At 43.2% G+C, this 20,635-nt stretch overlaps 1 protein-coding gene across 2 annotated transcripts in view; it reads left to right on the plus strand.

Moving 5' to 3' along the window:
- The window catches only part of HSD17B4 (hydroxysteroid 17-beta dehydrogenase 4), a 100,523-nt gene that overhangs the window by 37,051 nt on the left and 42,837 nt on the right, over positions 1–20,635 (plus strand). For both annotated transcript variants that reach the window (XR_005659691.1, XM_029054955.1), the window contains exons 11-16: positions 586–714; positions 7,730–7,833; positions 8,948–9,184; positions 11,540–11,591; positions 16,735–16,806; positions 19,732–19,835. Coding sequence is in view for 1 of the 2 variants with exons in the window: in XM_029054955.1 (XP_028910788.1) it covers positions 586–714; positions 7,730–7,833; positions 8,948–9,184; positions 11,540–11,591; positions 16,735–16,806; positions 19,732–19,835 (698 nt within the window). In the remaining variant the exon portion in view is untranslated. The remainder of the gene's footprint in view (positions 1–585; positions 715–7,729; positions 7,834–8,947; positions 9,185–11,539; positions 11,592–16,734; positions 16,807–19,731; positions 19,836–20,635) is intronic.

Consider the following 20,635-nt stretch of genomic DNA (forward strand, 5'->3'; position numbering starts at 1 on the left):
CCGGCTCTGCAAATTGTCTGCTGTGTGACCGTAGGCGAGCCGCTTCACTTCTCTGTGCCTCAGTTACCTCATCTGTAAAATGGGGATTGAGACTTTGAGCCCCAAGTGGGACAGGGACAGTGTCCAACCCAATTTGCGCATATCCACCTCAGTGCTTAGTATAGTGCCTGGCACATAGTAAGTGCTTAGTAAATGGCATAATTGTTAATTGTTGTTATTAATCCTTTTGTGTTTGTCTCTCCTCTTAGACTGTAAACTTCTAGTAGGCAGGGACTGTCTTCAATTCACATTTAAAAAAAAAATTCCCAAGTGCCTAGTACAGAACTCTCCACAGAGTAGACACAGCAAATATAAGTAAGGATAATAATCATAATAATATCTATTTCAGCTGAGGCATTGCGTATTGAGGGGGCCCCTTTTTGCAGCTAGAAAAAGCGAGGCCAAATATATCTACAGTCGTACTTTCTTTTTGGGTTTGAAATGAGTCTCCTTGCTCCTTTAGATTTTCAGGTTTTTCAGCATTTAGCTCTTCACGCCTACCTTAAACTTTGGGATCAGTGTCTTCCATTTTCTCTTTGCAATCAGTTCGTTGGGAGCGGACTCTTGGTGCCATTGTGAGACAGAAGAATCAACCAATGACCCCTGAGGCTGTGAAGGCCGACTGGAAGAAGATCTGTGATTTTGATAACGTGACCAAGCCTCGGACTATCGAAGGTAAAGGAAGCTAGGGAGTAGTATATCAGGTCTCTCTCTTGGGTGAGGTATCATCCTCTATTCCCACTTTCGTGAAGTAAGAATTTTATTTCCTCTGTAAGCCTCTCGTCTACTTCAGTGGATGTTAAATCTTTGAAACCTTTCTTTTCAGATTGTGAAAAATGCATCATTTGACATGGATAGTAAAATGGTGACTTTGGATGAAGACGTGGCTCTTCTTTAGAGTGTTTCTTTCTTACGGTTTGCCCAACGAAGTTTGTGATCTCCCCAGTTGGATGTAAGCTCCTTGTGGGCAGGGATATATGACACTTCTTTATTCTCTACTCCCCAAGCCCCTTGCACAGTGCACTGCACCAAGTGGATGTTCAGTAAATTCTACTACTACTTTTTTTAATACTATTTGTTAAGCACTTACTATGTGCCAGGCACCGTACTAAACGCTGGTGTAGATACAAGCCAACCATGATGAACACAGTCATTGTTTCTTGTGGGGCTCACAGTCTTAATGCCCATTTTACAGATGAGATAACTGAGGCGCAGGGCAGTTAAGCGATTTGCCCAAGGTCACACAGTAGACATGTGGCGGAGTCAGGATTAGAACCCAGGCCCTCTGACTCCCAGGCCTGCGTCCTTTCCACCAGTCCACGCTTAGCACTAAGTGGATCTGTGGATTATGACCAGGGTAGTTAGCATTCCACGTATAGTAAGTAGTTTAGAATGAGTACTCCTGGGCTCCCTAATAGGGTGGCCATCAAGCAAACAATCAGTGAGCAAACAATTATTGAGCACTTACAGAGTGCAGAACACTGGGCTAAGCGTTCGGGAGAGTACAATACAACGGGGTTGGTAGGAAATGAGCTTACATCTAGAGGGGGAGAAGTACATTAAAATAAGTTACAGATATGTAGATCCGAGGGCTTGGATGATGCAGAAGGGAGAGAGAGTAGGTGAAGTGAGGGCTTAGTAGGGGAAGGCCTCCTGGAGGAGATGGGATTTTTGGTAAGACGTTGATGTACTGAAGTACTATTCTGCGGGGGGGAAAAGGGGTGGAACCTACTAAGAGCCTAAGTGGTCTGTTGTTTCAGCGGACCATCCCAGGCTCTTAGGTACCACCCCTTTCCCCCCCTCAGAATAGTACTTCGGTACATTATCTTAATCTCTGTTGCTGTCCCCCTGCCCCCGGTCTGGTTATCGTGAATGGGGGTGCTGGGAGAAGAGAGTTGGGAAAGAGATAATAATAGTAGCAATGATGGCGTTTGTTAAGCGCTTACTATGTGCCAAGCACTTTTCCCGCGTGGGGCTCACAGTCTTAATCACCCTTTTACAGATGAGGTAACTGAGTCACAGAGAAGTTAAGTGGCTTGCCCAGGGTCATGCAGCAGATAAGTGGCGGAGCCGGGATTGGAACCCACATCCTCTGGCTCCCAAGCCCGGGCTCTTGCCACTGAGTTTACTGCTTCAATGTCCAGTCCAGTATTCTTGAATGCAACCAGTGGTCATTTTACCTTCCAAGTAGATTATGAGGTAAAACTGTCATTGCTGGAATCAGTAGCAAGAAAATGAGCATTGGAAGCAAGCCTGATTTAGGACATTCATAGCCCTGATTACATTTTTTCATCTAAGTGTGCACTCTATGACATCCTCCCTTAGAGATAGGTAGATATGGGGGCTGTAACTCATCTTAATTATAATATTTGTGGTATTGTGTTGCTCAGGGACTAGATATGAAGTAATCGGATCAGACACCATCCCTTTCCTAAGTGAGGCTCACAGTCTAAGAGGTAGGGAGAAGAGGTATCTTATCCCCATTTTGTAATAGGTGAGGGAAAATGAGGTCCAGAGAAGTCAGGTTACTAGCCTGTAGTCACACAGCGGGTCAGTAGTAGACCCGGAACTAGAACCCTTGAATCCCCAATCCATGTTTCCACTAGACCACAGTCATTTATTTGTATCCATTCTTCCTTTCCTAGGATCCACTGTGACATCTTACAAAACCTATATAGGGTAATTAATTCAGCATGTTGATTGGCCAAGTGATCCCTTTCTAAAAATGACTTATCTCTGTAGAATACTTAACCCATCTGCCGTGGTTGGTATGTAACAAAAAAGGACTTTCATGGAGCACCTTTGATCAGAACTGTTTTATGCCCCAAAAGAATCCTTTGTAATATCTGAATCCCATTTGTGCTAAGACAAGTTGAATATCTGAAAAAGATTGAGATAGCAGACATGCCAATTTCTCTGACTGAAAGCTTTCACTGAAAACTTAAGCTTTCATTGAAGTCAAATGTACCTCTTCTCATCCATAGGGTAAATCGATTGTTATGTCACAAATGCAGGAGTTTTACTCATTTTGTAGCTCTATGAAGGAGTTGAAGGGATGCTATGAATAGCAGTCTCCTATCACTAAGAATTAACAGATTGAGTATGAATGCATTTGACAGGTGACTAGCTTTAATTCTTTACTATAACATGCTTCAATAGAAACTTTTCCCACACAAGGAAAATTCCCCTCTGTTGCATTAAAGACATTCAGTCCCCGTAAAAAGAAACTAATTAGAGTATGTGCAGTCCAAATGAAGAGCCACCTTTTATGTCTGTGTACTAACTTTCCCAGAGGATTGTATTTAAAGCTATTACCAGCATTAATTTACGTAATTTAATCCTATGAAAAACAATTATATACTCAACTATTATACATAATTGCAAAGAATGCAAATGAAAGGATTTACCAACACTCACTAATTCTAAGAATCGTATCACCAGAGATATAATTTGAGAATGTTTACCGTTTAAATGTAGATTTTGTTTTCTCTAGGACCATTTCATTTTATTTTTTACCCCCGTGGATTTGCTGTAACAAGTTATGGGTAAGGAGTGATATAGTAACAAGCAAGTATGTGTATTGGAGCAAATCTTACTAATCATTCAATCAGTGCTATCTTTTGAGTACTTCCTGTGTGCAGAGCACTGTGCAAAGTACTTGGGAAAGTACAGTACAATAGATTTGGAAGATACGGTCCCTGCCCACAAGGAGTTTACGCTAGAAAATAAGTAGAATCCATTCATTCTTAAAATTTATGTCAGATGCACTTCTTTCAAGCGTAAACATATAGAGAAACACCATCATGGCCTTTTGGATAGAGCAGGGGCCTGGGAGTCAGAAGGACCCAGGTTCTAATTCCAGTTTTGCCACTTGTCTGCTGTGTGATCTTGGGGAAGTAATTTCCCTTCTCTGTACCTCAGTTCCCTCATCTGTAAAATGGGGATTAAGACTGTGAGGCCCGTTTGGGTCAGGGACTGTCTCCATCCTAATTTGCTTGTATCCATCCCGCTGCTTAGTACCATCCCTGGCACATAGTAAGCCTTTAACAAATACCACAGTTATTATTATAGCTCAAGTATGCTAACGTATGTTTTGTATATCCTCTCTAGCTGTTCCATTTGGAAAAATAATTGACTCAGTCAAAACCACAGAATGGACAGATAATGAGTGATTTCCATTAAGCTTGTTGAACCTTAATGTGTCTCATTACAGAAAGTTAGTGGTGAAATAAGCGAAACCAGTGTTCCCAATCCCTAATTTGGTTTTGTAGCTTTTTTTCCTAAAGGAAGGTTACTTTAATTGTACTGCAAAGAAGATGACTCTTGCATTTAATTGTCTTTGTTTCCCGTTGCTCATCTCTTGCAAAATTTGTACTTGAGGAACATTTCAGTTGCTAATCAGTCTATTCTTAGGCTGATTTGACACAGTGGGGTCTCATTGTGACTGAGGTAATTTCATGTTTTGAAAAAGACCAGTATGACCTGGTGTGGAATGGCGATTTCAGTAAATAAAAGGGACGTCCAATGTAGTTGAGAAAGTATTTTCAGATGTTTAATTTTGAAAAAAAACAAAACAAAACCGCACATTTGGAGAGCAAAAGCACCGTAACCACCTCAGAAAAGCACCTTACTTTTCCCTGCAAGATGAGTGTTTGTTAGATCCTAAAATGGATCGGGGAGATAGATTCCTAGGTTAATCCTAGGAGTGGGATGTACTCAGTCTAGAAAACGCCTTACCAGGCGTACTTATCAGAGGCCACAGGGAGTGTTGAAGAAGGTGCTGTGTTGTATAGCTTTTTCCTCCCTGTAACTACACTTCTCCTCCTGTGCCTTTCTGTCATCGCCCCCCCCCTCCACTGACAATTTCCTTTTTGGTATGGCTCTTGCCTTGGGAGAGGGAAAAGCTGGGGGTATGGTCCGAGCAATTTCACATCGCTATCCTTCGCTTTTTATAATGACGATGGTACTTGTTAAGAGCATATGGTGCGCCAAGCACTCTTTTAAGCACTGGGGTAGGTACGAGTTAATCGGGTTGGACATAGTCCCTGTCCCACATGGGGCTCACAGTCTTAATCCCCATTTTGCAGATGAGGTAACTGAGCCCCAGAGAAGTGAAGTGACTTGTCCAAGGTCACACAGCAGACATGTGGTGGAGCCGGGATTAGAACCCGGGTCCTTCTGACTCCCAGGCGCAAGCTCTATCCACTGTGCCACACCGCTTCTCCAATTTTAATTTTCTACCTCTGGGTCCTTTCCCAGTCTAATAATAATTGTGGAGTGCTTACTGTGTGCCAAGCCCTGTACTAAGCACTGGAGTCGATACATCAGGTCGGACACGGTCCCTGTTCCACCCAGGTCTCACGGTCTAAGTAGGAGGGGGGAGAACAGGTATTTCATCCCCATTTTACAGATGAAGAAACTGAGGCCCAGAGAAGTGAAGTGACCGGCCCAAGTTCACACAGCAGGCAAATGCCAGATTCGACATCAGAACCCATGTCCTTTGACTCCTAGTGGGCCCTTTCCTCTAGGCCACACTGCTTCTCTCTAGCCTCTCCCTCACCCAGTGTCCCACATAGCTGCATCTGTCTGGAGTTCTGCTTCCTGGGGTTGCTGGGCCTGGGGCCAATTGCATAGGGCGCGTAGATGTCAGCAGCGTGGCTCAGTGGAAAGATCCCGGATTTGGGAGTCAGAGGTCATGGGTCTGAATCCCGGCTCTGCCGCTCGTCAGCTGTGTGACTGTGGGCAAGTCACTTCACTTCTCTGGGCCTCAGTTCCCTCATCTGTAAAATGGGGATTAAGACTGTGAGTCTCACGAGGGACAACCTGATTACGCTGTATCTGCCCCAGTGCTTTGAACAGTGCTCCGCACATAGTAAGCGCTTAACAAATACCAACATTATTATCTTCCTTATCCCCCTTCCTTGACTGAAAAAGCAGCCCGACTCTGGGTAGCAGGTTCTTCCCAGATAGAAAAATGCAATTATAGGGAGTTATCATATGTGGGACTTGTGTTCTTGAAGAACCTGATGTTATGGGAAAATTGTGCTCTAGGAGCTATTGACTCAGTGAACGTTAATGGCTGAAGGACTAGATGATTCGAAGATCGCACTACATTTGACACTTCGGGGGCATATTCCTATATTCATTCATTCATTCATTCATTCATTCAATTGTATTTATTGAGTGCTCTCTGTGTGCAGAGCACTGAACTAAGTTCTTGGAAAGTACAATACAGCAACAAATAGAGAATCTAGCCAACAATGGGCTATATCCACCACTAGCAGAATGCTTTACTCCCTGGCTGGTCTTTTCTCCTCCCCCCCCCCCACTGATTTTCTTTTTTAATGGTACTTGTTAAGTGCTTATTTATGTGCCAGGCACTGTACTAAGTGTTGGAGTAGATACAAGATAATCAGGTTGGACACAGTCCCTGTCCCACATGGGCCTCACAGTCTAAATTGGAGGGAGGAAGATATAATCCCCATTTTTTGGTTTTTCTTTTACAGATGTGGTAACTGAGGCACAGAGAAGCTGCTGTTCAGCCTGATGATCTTAAATCTCCCCCAGCGCTTAGTCCGGTGCTCGGCACATAAGCGCTTAATAAATACCATTGAAAAAAGGGGGCTGAACTGGGATTAGAACCCAGGTCCTCTGACTCCCAGGCTCGTGCTATTTCCACCAGGCCACGCTGCTTTGATTACTTTGTAATATTAGATACTGTAGAGTTGCAAAAATGCAAAGAATTGCAAAGTACTATATGGAATAGTACAGAAAGGCAGAGGCTGAGAAATGTAGCAGTATTAATAATAATATAATAGTAGTAATACTAGTGGTATTTGTTAAGTGCTTACTATGTGCCAGGTACTGTACTAAGTGCTGGGGTGGATACCAGCAAATCAGGTTAGACGCAGTCCCTGTCCCACAAGGGGCTCACAGTCTCAACCCCCATTTTACAGATGAGGTAACTGGGACCCAGAGAAGTGAAGTGTCTTGTCCAAGGTCACACAGCAGCAAGTGCCGGAGCTAGGATGCCTTGACCGACTGTTTTTTCTGACACCTTACCTACTTAAGCCACTAACTCGTGAAAGGAGTTTGGGCCTGGGAGTCAGAGGACCCGGCTACTAACCCCAGCTCCACCACCTCCCTACTGAGTTACTTTGAGCAAGTCATGTAACTTCTCTGGGCCTCAGTTACCTCATCTGTAAAGCAGGGAGGGATTAAGACTGTGAGCCCCTTATGGGACATAGACTGTGTCCCACCTGATTATCTTGAATCTACCCCAGTGTTTAGTACAGTGCTAGGCACATAGTAAGCATGGAACAAATACCATTAAAAAAAACAAAACAAAACACCAAAAGAACAAAAACAAAGTTGTGGATCAGATGATACCAGGCCAGATTCATGGGAAGAACATTCCCTAATTCTTCCATTGTTTTCTCTCCAAATCATGGAATGAAAGCATGTGTTATAGCAGAACAGGATGTGCTGGCAGACATTTGGCATCCACAGCACTCTCACTGATGCCAGTAAAGTATCGACTTTAACTTCAGTTCTGGGCCAGTAAAAGATCAATTTCAAGCTGGCTTCACTTCAGTTCTGTGTAAATGAATTAGGATTATAGTGATTATACAGTTTTCCCTTGAAGAAATACTCTCATCTGTCCAAAATCATTGTCTTCTGTTTATTCTAGAGTCAACTGGAGGTATGCTTGAAGTGCTAAGTAAAATAGAGGACGGCGGGGCAGTATCCATGAACCCCACAAGCCAGGCTGCATCAGTGGCAAAGTCGCAACTGGTAAGTGGAAAAGATTGGGAACAGGCACCCTTCCCTAAGTGCTGGCTCTCTTGATCCATCTCGAAATCCTCAGAGCTGGGAAACGTGGGGTAAGATGTGGTCAATGTCAAGGATTTTTCCTTTCTGAAAGGAAAGAAAAGGCCATTTTTCACATGGATATGAATTAATGGGGAGAAAAGTGAGCATGCTTCTTTATTTGTGCTATTGATGCTGATTTCATAATGTGGAGGCAAGACAAAGTGCAATAGAGTGGAATTTTTGCTTCTTCCTGTTTAGGCCTGGCAAATGATAAAATTTCATAGTGTTCGTGCAGTCAGCAGTATTTTGAGGATTGACTTGTCTGATAACGATGCTTGTCTGCTGTGTGACCTTGGGCAAGCCGCTTAACTTCTCTGTGCCTCAGTTACATCATCTGTAAAATGGGGATTAAGACTGTGAGCCCCACGTGGGACAAATAACAAACCAACAAATGCCATCATTATTATTATGAGGTGTTTTTTTCTCTTTGGTTTTTGAAGTTGTTCCTTTGGGCTTTGTCTATTAGTAACTAGCATGAGATGAATAGTGCTGTGGAAATATTTCATTAGTACTTTGGTTATCTAAAAGGTGTTCAAGATGAAATAAATGAATTGAAGAGGACATCCTCTCAAGAAATATTTTCTGAAAATTGTCAATACAGCTAGCTGGTGTACTGCTTTTACACTTTTGGGTAGTAATCAAGAAGGGCTGGAGTGTTATAAAAATAGAATGAAAAAGAATATTAAAACATATAGGCAATCCTAATCAAACCGTATACTTGAGTAAATGGGAGTTTTGTAAATTTAATTTTGTCTTAAAGTAAAGACAGTCTAAGAACTGCATGAATTTTTTTAAAAAATGCTGATGTCCTAAAAGCAGGCGGGTTGCCATTCTTTCCAAATTTACTTGAAGTGATAGCACAAAGAAACCCTGCTCAGCAGTTTCTATGTAGATAAAGGAAATTTAGTAAGTTTCAAATCCTTTCCAAAGTGAAGCCTAGGTATTTAAATAGTTTGGGGGTTGTAGGGGTTGAAATTGCGCCTATTGCATGCAAATAGTGTGACTCTTACAACTTCAAAGATAATTGCATTCACAGGACCGAGTTGTTGAGTATAAGATCTCTCCATGGACCTTTGAGTATTCCCAACTGGAAACAATCATATATGCACTTGCCGTGGGGGCATCAGTCAAGAATCCAGATGATATGAAATTTGTTTATGAAAGAAATGCCAATTTCTCCTGCCTGCCTACCTTTGGAGTTATTCCAGCACAGAAGTGTCTGTCTACCGGTTTATTTTCAGACATTCCAGGGATTCAAATAAACATGGAAAAGGTCTGTATGATTGGAAACATTTTTCACTTCCCCTCCCAGCTATACACATTTGATTGAGAAATTCTCTCTCTCTCTCTCTCGCTCACACACACCCCCACACCCCCCCACACACACTTTCTCTTATTGTTTCAAAGACTATTACAGAATGGATTGATGGGTCATCACGCGTTGCAGTATTTATTACTGCTAAGAGCTAAAGGAACAGGGGCCTTATTTAGAAGGTCACTACCTTTTTTTATATGGCTTGGTTTGGGGAACTAGATTTTAATGAGGAGTGGAGGAGAAATATGCTGTTTCAGTGCATTTCTAATGACATGTCCGCAGTGTTTTATGTAGCAGGATCCTCTGCTATTTTACTGGAGTTACTGCCTATATGAATAAAGAACAACGTTCACCTAAGCATCTTTTGACAAAGCCTAGCAAAATATCTCTCAAAAGATTAAAACAAAGCCTTCCCCATACTTCACCCTCCCACAGATCCAAAGGTACAATCTGCTAGTCGGGACCAGTGTCATAGCTATTGAGGTCTCGAGTAATTCTGAGATCAGTCCGTCAGTGGTATTTATTGAGGGCTTGGGAGACTATAACACAGTTGGTGGACACAATCCCTGCCCACAAGGAGCTTGAAATCTTGTGTGGGAGACGGGCATTAAAATACATTACAGACGGGGAAAGCAACGGAGTATAAGGATAAGTTAAGTGCTCTAGGTGTGGGGTGAATATAGAAATTCCGGGGGGTATGAATGCAGGTGAATGCATAGGTGACACAGAAGGAAGAACAGTATGGAGAGATGAGCGGTTAGTCAAGGAAGACTTCTTAGAGGAGATATGATTTTAGTAGGACTTTGAAAACGGGGAGAGTGGTGGTCCGTCAGATGTGAAAAGGGGCGGCTGGGTAGTACCAGGCAGGAGGGAGGGCAAGAGCAAGATGTCAATGAGGAGAGAGATACAAGATTGAGGCACATAGGTTGGCACTAGAGGAGTGAAGTGTACGGCCTGGGATGTATGATGAGATGAGCTCCCACAGGTAGGTAAGGGAGGAAGAGCGCTGATTGTGTGCTTTAAAGCCAATGGGTCCGAGTTTCTGCTTGATGTGAAGAAGGATGGGCAACCATTGGAGGTTTTTGAGGAGTGAATAGATGGTCGCAGAATGATTTTACCAAAATATGATCTGGGCAGCAGAGAGGAGTATGGAATGGAAAGGAGAGGGGCTGAAGGCAGGGAGGTCAATCAATCAATTGTATTTATTGAGAGCTTACTGTGTGCAGAGCACTGTAGTAAGCACTTGGGAGGGGACAGTACAACAGAGTTAGCAGGCGTGTATCCTGCCCACAACGAGCTCACAGTCTACACAGGAAGTGAAGAGGCTGATGCAGTAGGTGAAATGGAATATGACAAATGCTGGGTCCGGTTCAGATGGAGTGAAGAAATGAAGATTGATAATAATGATTGTGGTATTAAGCATTTACTTTGTTCCAAGCACTGTAGTAAGCGCTGAGGTAGAAGATAATCAAGTCCCCCTTGGGGCTCACAGTCCAAGTAGGAGGAAGAGGTTTATGAACTCCATTTTGCAGGTGAGTGAACTGAGGCACAGAACAGTTAAGTGACTTTCTCAGGATCACACAGCAGACACACAGGATCGTGTCCTTTCCCCTAGGCCGTGCTGCTTCAGAAGCAAGAGCCTGAAAGTAAGGTGACCTGGATTCTAATTCTGATTATGCCACTTGCCTGCTGCATGACCTTGGGCAAGTCACTGAACTTCTATATGCCTCAGTTTTCTCAACTGTAACAATGGAGACTAAGTGCCTGTTCTCCCTCCCCCGTAGACTGTGGGACATAGGGGAGAGGGATTATGTCCTATCTACTTATATCTAGCCCAGTGCTTGCCACAGAGTAAGCACTTAACAAATGCTACAATTATCATTATTTTTATTAGAAAGAACCGCTTGACTGAATATGCTTGATCAAATATGGGGGTTGAAAGAGAGGGAGGTTTGAGAGATGGGGAGGATGGTGGTGGTATTTGGAGATTGAAGAGCCCTCCCTCTCTCCCCGCCCTGGCTTGTCTAATCTCATGGTAGGGGAGTGAAAAGTGTCTACCATCTCTGTTATAATGGCCTCCCCCAAGTGTTTAGTACAGTGTTCTGCACACACCGAGCGCTCAATCAACTGATCGAAACCAGACCGGCCACCTGGGATCCTGGGCAAGATATATCCAAAGACTCAGCTTCACCTGGTTATGGAGATGGTGGAAATTTCGTCACTCGAGACTAGTAGCTTGAAACTTGCAGTAGTGACTGTCTGGATGATTAAAAAAAAAAAGCCACTAATAGAATTCTTTTCAAATTTTCCCAGCTTCTGCATGGCGAGCAGTACTTGGAAGTATACAAACTATTTCCCTCATCAGGTCAGTTCTTAATGTTTTTGGTTTAATCAAAATGGAAATCTATGCATTTTCTACAAATATCTGCTTTCGATGTTCGGGTTTTCTCATAAACTGATTTCTGTTTTGTTAATTTAGTTATGGTATAAGTATTGGTGATTGTGTTTAAATGATTAAGGCAGCTAGTAATGATTCCTACAGTGGAAGAAGACTTCACGGATTCTGCATTGTTCATAAGGGTATGTCAGAGACTAGCGCTTCTTCTGGTACTAGTAGAGAGTGGTGGTTGATGGAAAGAGTTTCTATTTCTAGTCAAGGCCAGCTCAACTCCACACAATACAGAGTTTCTTTATATGATGATGGTATTTGTTAAGAGCTTACTATGCGTCAGGCACTGTACTAAGCGCCGGGATGGATACAGGCAAATCGAGTTGGACACAGTCCCTGCCCCATGTGGGGCTCACACTCTCAACCCCCATTTTACAGATGAGGGAACTGAGGCACAGAGAAGTGAAGTGACTTGCCCAAGGTCACAAAGCAGACAAGTGATGGAGCCAGGATTAGAACCCATGACCTTCTGACTCGAGGCCCATGCTCTATGCACTACGCCCTGATGCTTCTCAACTTTATACACAGTTGGTCCAGCATCCTAGCGACACTCGTGATCGGAGAGCCCAAATCATTGAATACGCCTTAATACAAACAGCAGTAAATTCTACTTGGGGTAATTATTAGGCCCTGCCTGGCTGTCTCTCCGTTATAAGGATGTGGTGGGCAGACTCTATTGATAAGTAGGTTAGGAATCCCAACCTGGCTTCTTCCTGTCTCAAGACCTTGACAAACCAAACTTCCTAAGACAGATAAAGTAAAACAAAGGAGAGAGGCGGATACGTGTTGTGCCTGCTTCGAGTGAATGGCGGCTTCGTCAGACAAAATGGAGTCCAGGCCTTCGGGCCCAACACATTCCATCACTTGGCAGTCTACCACTCCTGGGGACTCTAGTCCCCGGACTTACTCTTGGTCACTTAAACAGGGTGGTTAGGAGGCAATCAAACAGGCCTAGAAACAAAGCAGCTCAGAGGGTACAGTTGAACCAACAGCGGCTAATGCAAGACCTAGACCGTTGTGCTTCCACCCTACCATTATAAGGTTTCTTTTCTTACAGAGGCAGATTAAGTCAATGAAGAACATACTTTCATTTATCCCATTAGAACAGGTGACCTCTTAGCGGTTCAGCGAAATCACTACTTTGACTTTTTCATAATATATATTCATCACCATCAGCAGCAGTTTTTGAGAGTCTGTTGTGTGTTGAGCCCTGTTCTAAGCACTTGGGGAATGGATAATAGCAGTAAAAGACTGTCCCTGGCCTTGAAGAGACTACTATGTAATAAGGGAGGCAAGTAATCATAAATTGTCAAGTATGCACTAGGTAAAAGAGGAAAAGCAGAAATACAGAGCTAAAAACAACAGTAGTCAATTAAAAAGAATAGAAGCAGCATGACCAAGTAGATAGAGCACAGGCCTGGGAGTCAGAAGAACCTGGGTTCTAGTACCAGTACCGCCACTTGTCTGCTGTGCGACCTAGGGCAAGGCACTTGACTTCACTATACCCCTGTTCCCTCATCTGTAAAATGGTGATTGAGACTGTGAGCCCCATGTGGGACAGGGTCTTTGTCCAACCCAATTTGCTTGTATCCACCCCAGTACTTAGAACATTGTGTGGTGCATAGTAAGCACTTAAATACCATTATTATTATTAATAATAAAAAGAGGTAAATAAATACCTTAGATTGGCTAAGCTATGGGCCCAACCCTAGTGTCACTGTCTTTATGTAGCTCTGGCCTAGAGTAAGAGTTTAAAGGAAATGAGAGGCAGCATGGAGTAGTGGATAGGACACAGGCCTGGGAGTCAGAATGTCATGGGTTCTAATCCTGGCTCCGCCACTTGTCTGCTGTGTGACCTTGGGCAAATCACTTCACTTCTCTGGGCATCAGTTACCTCATCTGTAAAATGGGGATTGAAACTGTGAGCCCCAGAGACGACAGGGACTGTGTCCAATCTGATTTGCTCGATATCCTCCCCCGTGCTTAGTACAGTGCCTGCCACATAGTAAGTGCTTAACAAATACCATGATTATTATTAAATGAAGACACGATTGTAATTCGTGGTCATGTGATATTGGCTATAATAGGTATTTGTTTCAGGAAGTGCCTTCTGGAATTTCATAAAGTCTCATTATATTGATGTCACAACCGAATATTGAAACCTGCTGAGGAAATTACTATATTGGAAGGATACCTGTCTAATGAGATCATAGCTTTCTGGAACTGCCTTAAGAAAAAGATAAACTGCTGTAGGGGTGCTCTCCAAGAAGATTTGGAGTTTGAAGAAAAGCAGCGTGGCCTAATGGAAAGAGTGAGGGCTTAGGGTCCAGAGGACCTGGGTTCTAATCCTGAACCTGCCACTAGTCTGCTGAGTGCCCTGGGGCAAGTCACTTAACTGCTCTGTGCCTCAGTTTCCTCATTGTAAAGCAGGGATCCAGTACTCATTCACTCTCCCCCATAGACTGTGAGCCCCATGGGGGGCAGGAACTGTGTCCGACCTATTTCATATCTGCCTCAGCGCTTAAAAGGGTTCCTTGCTACACGGTAAGTGCTTAATACATTCATCCAGTAGTATTTTATTGAGTGCTTACTATGTGCAGAGCACTGTACTAAGCGCTTGAATTATTATTCCTCAGAGAGGCTGCTCTCATTTCTCCTGCTGGAACTACAGTGAAATGCAGAGAGCCTTGCTTGTAACTGAGAGAATCTGTTGATTCCTTTGTTGCTCTTAAAGAATCCCAAATGGCATCTGAGTTGTGTGAAGGTTTTAGGGTTACTGTTGAATTACCCAGCAGAGACTTAAGAGTGCCTAGACACTATATTCCCTGAAATCTTCAAGTTAAAACCAGGTCATCTGGCTTCAATCCCTGTATTAAGGAAGAGAAGCTAGGGATGCAGAATTGGTCTTTAAATCCACTGATTAAAAAGTCAGTAGGCTTGTGATTTAAAAATTCTCGTATTGGATCTTTGTGTGATTCTACTTGGATGTTCTGCTGTCACCTCAAACTTAACATGTCTAAAGCGGAACTCCTTATCTTCTCACCCAAACTCTGTCCTTCTCCTGACTTTCCGAATCTTCCTGTTTCACAAGCCCATAACCTTGGTGTTCTCCTTGACTCCTCTCTCTCATTCGTCCCACATATTCAATCCTAAATCCTGTCAGTTCAACCTTTACAACATCGCCAAAATCCACCCTTTCCTCTCCTTCCAACGTTAATCCAAGCACTTATCCTATCCCACCTTGATTACTGTATCGGCCTCCTTGCTGACCTCCCTGCCTCCTGTCTCTTCCCAACTCCAGTCCGTACTTCATTCTGCTGCCCAGATCATTTTTCTATTAAAGCATTAAGCCCATGTTTCCCCACTCCTCAAGAACCTCCAGTGGTTGCCCATCCACCTCTGCATCAAACAGAAACTCTTTTCGGTTAGCTTTAAAGCACTCTACTTGCTCTTTCTTACCTCACCTTGCTATTTCCCTACTACAACCTAGCCCATACTCTTCACTCCTCTACTGCCAACCTATTCACAGTACCTCGATCTCATCTGTCTCACTGCCATCTTCTCGCCCGCATCCTGCCTCTAGCCTGGAATGCCCTCTCACTTCCTATCTGACAGACAATTACTCTCCCCCATCTTCAAACACTTAATGAAGGCACAGCTCCTCCAAGAGGCCTTCCCTAAGTCCTCTTTTCCTTTTCTTCCTCTCCCTTCTGCGTCGCCCTGACTTGCTCCCTTTATTCATCCCCCATGCCAGCCCCACAGCACCTGTGTATTATCTATAATTTTATTTATTTACACTAATGTCTTAGTGTAGTGTAGTCTAGACTATAAGCTAATTGTGTCTGTTGTACTTTCCCAAGTGCTTAGTACAGGGCTCTGCACACAGTAAGTGCTCAATAAATAATAATAAATAATGATTGACTAACTGACTGACTTCTGAATTTGAAACTCATCCAGGAAACTGAAGTAGGGATTAGACATTTGGTAAAATTTTAGGATTTTTTTTTTTGCTACCGGTCATATTTACAGTATGTTGGGGGTAGAAAATACACAAAAACTGACTCACCCACCCCATTAAAATAGTAAGTAATCCAAGTCATTTATCTCCCCAAGCACACAGAGTCAACAGATTCCTTTTGCTGAATATTTCCTCTCTTCTCTATTCAGAAACCTTTTACTCATTCTGTTCTTTAAACATATTAACCTCTTTACTCCCAATTCCCCTTCACTTCCTTCTTTGCTCCTTTGTGCTCTTCTCTTTTTGAAAGATTCAGAGCTGATGCCCTTTTCTCATTTTGCCTAAACAACTTAACTTTTGTAATATAATTATCATATTAATACTGTATCCCACACACTGTACTAAGCACTGGAATTGATACGAGGTAGTCAAGTTGGACACAGCCCCTGTTCCACATAAGGCTCATAGTGTAAGGGGGAAGGAGAGCAGGTATTGAATCCCCTACTTCACAGATGAGCAAACTGGGGCACAGCGACGTTAAATGACTTGGTCATGGTCACACAGCAGGAAACTGGTAGAGCCAGGCTTAGAACCCAGGTCCCCAGACTCTCAGGCATGTGCGTTTTCCACTAGGCCGTTCTGCAAAAAACCTGAAGGCAAAGGGTGAAAAAGGTAGGGGAGGGATCAGATAGTGTGCATATATGGGGAAAGTGGAAAGGAAAAGCAAGGCAAGTACCATTTGTGACTGCCATTTCTTTAGTATTTTCATGTTGCGTTTTAATCTGCGTTGCAAACAATTGCTGGCAACTCTTCTCTCTGCTTTTCAGTGTGCTAAATTTCCTTTGTTGCCAGGTAAATAGGGTAATACAGTTGAGAGAGAACACTTAAGTTCCCCAAATTTTTAACTTTGCAACATTGTGGGTGACATTCTGGTACACATAGAGTGTCTCCCTTTGCTGTCAGCCACCTCTTAAGTTTTAATGATATTATGATCAAATTTTTCCGGTTAGGGCTGCATCTCTGTGTTAGATATATGTCAAAATCCAATGATTTCAGGCCTATCAAAGCTGCACATCATTTTGTATTCTCTTCTCGTTGCAGGAAAACTTTGGTCTGAAGGCGTGATTGCAGATGTCCTGGATAAGGGGTCAGGAAGTGTTATTCTTTTCGATGGTAATTGATTTTATAAGTCAAACTAAACTTAATTTAATAGTTGAACATGTCAGTTTTAGCCCCTAGCCCATGTCCTGCCTGTGCCCTGGAATGCCCTCCTTCCTCAGATCTGACAATTACTCTCCCTCCGCTTCAAAGCCTTACCGAAGGCACATCTCTTCCAAGAGGCCTTCCCAGACTAAACCCCACCTTTTCTCATCTCCCACTCCCTTCTGCGTCACCCTGACTTGTTCTCTTTGCTCTCCGCCACTGCCCCCCCCCCACCCCCACAGCACTTACGTATGTATATGTAATATTATTTATTTATATTAATGTCTGTCTCCCTCTCTAGACTGTAAGCTCATTGTGGTCAGGGAATGTATCTGGTTATTGTTGCATTGTACCCTCCCAAGCGCTTAGTACAGTGCTCTGCACACAGTAAGCCCTCAATAAAAATGATTGATTGAATGAACGAACCACCTTAATAAGATTCACTTTCCCAAATAGTGTGAATTTGCAGCTTGTCAATTTAGAAGAAATGAAATGAGTATTACTGCCCTGCGGTAAAACAATGAGAAATATAGAGACATCTGAAGTTCACTAATCAAAATTTAGTCTTCTTTCCCCTTTTTCTTTGCCAGTCATTCCTCTAGGTGGTTTGAGTTCTTCTACTGACTCACTTTTGACCTTCAAGGCTGTTTCTGCTTGAGACTATCCCCTTTATACAAAGATGAAGAATGCTTATCTCACAGAGATGGGAGGATCAATGAGGATTAATGCTTACAAAGCTTATCGAATCACACGGGAAATTATTTATAAATATAAGGGCTTAATAAAGAGTCAGTGGATTCAAAATTGAAGCCATTTTGGAACTTTCCAAGGTAGTTGCCCCATTACTGAGCCTTGGTATGGTTGCACTGCTCGTTCTCAAACCTGGGGAAATTCCCATGATGCCACACTACTGGGGCTACCTACTAGGGATGGCCATTTGTTTGCTGGGTGACCTTGGGCAAGTCACTTAACTTCTCTGTACCTCAGTTTCCTCAACTGTAAAATGGGGATTAAATAAATACCCGTTATTCCTCCTACTTAGACTGTGAGCCCTATGAGGGACAGGAACTGAGTGCAGCCTAATTAACTTGTACCTACCCTAGCGCTTAGAAGAGTGTTTGACACATTGTAAGCGCATAACAAATACCATAAAAAAAATGGACAACGTTGAGGCGGGGAATAAGGTGGAGTTTAACAGTTGACGGCTTCTGCTCTTAACACCCCGGAAAATTTTAGGATAGTTTGTGTGACATCAGGACTAGTCTAGCCAGTTGGCAGAATTTAAACGAGGGAAACAGTTTGAGTGAGAAGCTGTTCCAGACAGTAGCAGTCAATGAAAACACTCACCCTTAGCCTATGAGGTACAATAGGGCGGGAATAACTCAAGCTTACAAAGTCTTTCTAACCGCAGGATTTCATTTGTCTTTGACAATCAGGGTAGAACAAAAAGATTGTGCTTGAGCTCTTCAGTTAATAATAATGTTAATAATTTTGGTATCTAAGTGCTTACTTTGTGCTAGGCATTATACTAAGCGCTGGGGTGAAGACAAGCAAATTGGGTTGGACACTGTCCCTGTCCCATGTGGGGATCACAGTCTCAAACAGTGCTTGGCACATAGTAAGCGCTTAACAAATGCCATCGTCATCTTTGATCCCCATTTTACAGATGAGGGAACTGGGGCCCAGAGAAGTGAAGCAAGTTGCCCAAGGTCACACAGCAGACAAGTGGCAAGGCCAGGTTTAGAACCCATGACCTCCTGACTCCCAGGCCCGTGCTCTATCCACTACGCCATGCTGCATATACATTTCCTTCACCCTATTCTCTCTGTCTGTGGGCATATGCATTTGTTTACACCAAAAAGAGCCCATCTTTCTTAATACTTTTTAAAAAATGGTATTTGTTAGGCAATAGCTGTATGCCAGACACTGTACTAAGCGCTGGGGTAGATACAAGCTAATCAGATTGGATGCAGACCAAGTCCCATATGGGGCTTACAGTCTGAATCCCCATTTTACAGATGAGGTAAGTGAGGCCCAGAGAAGTGAAATGATTTGTCCAAGGTCACACAACAGAAAAGTGGCATATTTGGGATTAGGAACTCAGGTCCTCTTATTGAAGTAAGAAACGAGTGATGCACAGAGTATTGAAATGCTGCTCAATTTCTGCCCTTAAAGAGGTCTTGGTCATTTGTTTCAGCCTTTTGTGACCTGTGTTTTAACTTCTCATTTTCACTGAGAACCAGCTGTTTGGCAGTTTCAAATTAGGCCTTACCTTTTGTGAGTGAGCCTTGCTGTATGTGCTCAAAGAGGTGTAATGCCCTTCCAGAGGGGAGCCCAGTTACCATATTTGGTGGTGATAGGCGATGGAGCAATGTCTGCCTCTGCCCAGTTTTTGTGGTGGGTTTTTTTGCCCCAGACACAGAAGGCTCTAGTTGCAGAAATTGCAGCTGATTGCATCTGAGAAGCTCACCTGTAAGGACCCATGGTTAGAGCGGTGAGGAACTCTTGTGTTCTTTTGCGATAGTACTCTGTTCAACAGATTCCTCTCATGGCTGTGCCTTGGTTTCCTGACTAGAAGCACCATCATGCCTTGCAGATGTTTTAGGGAGCAAGAGGCTTTGTCGTCCTGTGGGTTTGAAAAGCTCTTAGTGCAGTGCTCTGAACACAGTAAGTGCTCAATAAATACCATTGACTGATTTATGGGAGCCAAGCCACAATCCTAACATTTAGATTTCTAAGTGGTAGGTAAAATAATAATTAGGGGATTTATTAAGCTAGTGCTAAGTGTCTAAGGTTGGATGTGATACGTTGAATGCTCATCCAAAGGAAGATGTCCTAGGTACAAGAGACAGGAACTCATTTCACCCATTCTCTCTCTCCTGGGATTCTTTTCAGTGACTACATACCATGAGAAGGAGCTGATATGCTACAACCAGTTCTCTTTGTTCGTGATTGGTTCAGGAGGATTTGGTGGGAAGCGGACATCAGAAAAAGTCAAGGTAAGACGCAGATTTGTTTGTGAACCCCAGCAAAGTATAAAGAAGCACACACATTTTGGGGATTCATTCATTCATTCAATCGTATTTATTGAGTGCTTACTATGTTCAGAGGACTGTACTAAGCACTTGGATTCATGATACCAAGTGTCCGATTGTCAATCAGTTGGGAAGCAGCGCTCGAAACAATACCGGTCATGATGGGCCTGGGAAAACCCACCAAGGTTCAGTCTGTTTTTCTAGGTGATTTAATGGTTGTTAGTACTGCGGAAAGTCACCTAGTGGGCTGGTAGCTGACTGTCCTAGGTGGGAAATACAAGCTATTTTGTGGATTCTCAATCGCATATGAAAGGCTCGTCTCTACAAAGCTCCTCTACAAAGCTCGTCCTCAAGACTGTAAGCTCGCTGGGGCCAGGGAATGTGCCAGCTAACTCTGTTGTATTGTACTCTCCCAAGCGCTTAGTACAGTGGTCCGCACATAGTAAGCGCTCAATAAATACCACTTATGATGCTGAAAGGCATTCAGATCAGTAGGTAAGACACTCTGTGAAGTCATGCTAGCAACAGAATTATATTTTGGCGCCTGGATTTCATGCATTATCTGTGGTGGAAAGCGTGGACAAGCCTGTCCTATGAATCACATACAATATGCGCCACTTCTGCGTCGGCTGGTCTCCTTTCATCTGGTTATGGGGCAGGGAATGTGTCTGTTTATTGTTATACTGCAGTCTCCCAATCGCTTAGTAGGGAGGAGGAAGGAGAGAGGAAGCAGAAAGGAGTAGGATTGAATGCCCATTTTACAG

Source organism: Ornithorhynchus anatinus, chromosome X5, assembly GCF_004115215.2.
Source record: "Ornithorhynchus anatinus isolate Pmale09 chromosome X5, mOrnAna1.pri.v4, whole genome shotgun sequence".
NCBI lineage: Eukaryota > Metazoa > Chordata > Mammalia > Monotremata > Ornithorhynchidae > Ornithorhynchus > Ornithorhynchus anatinus.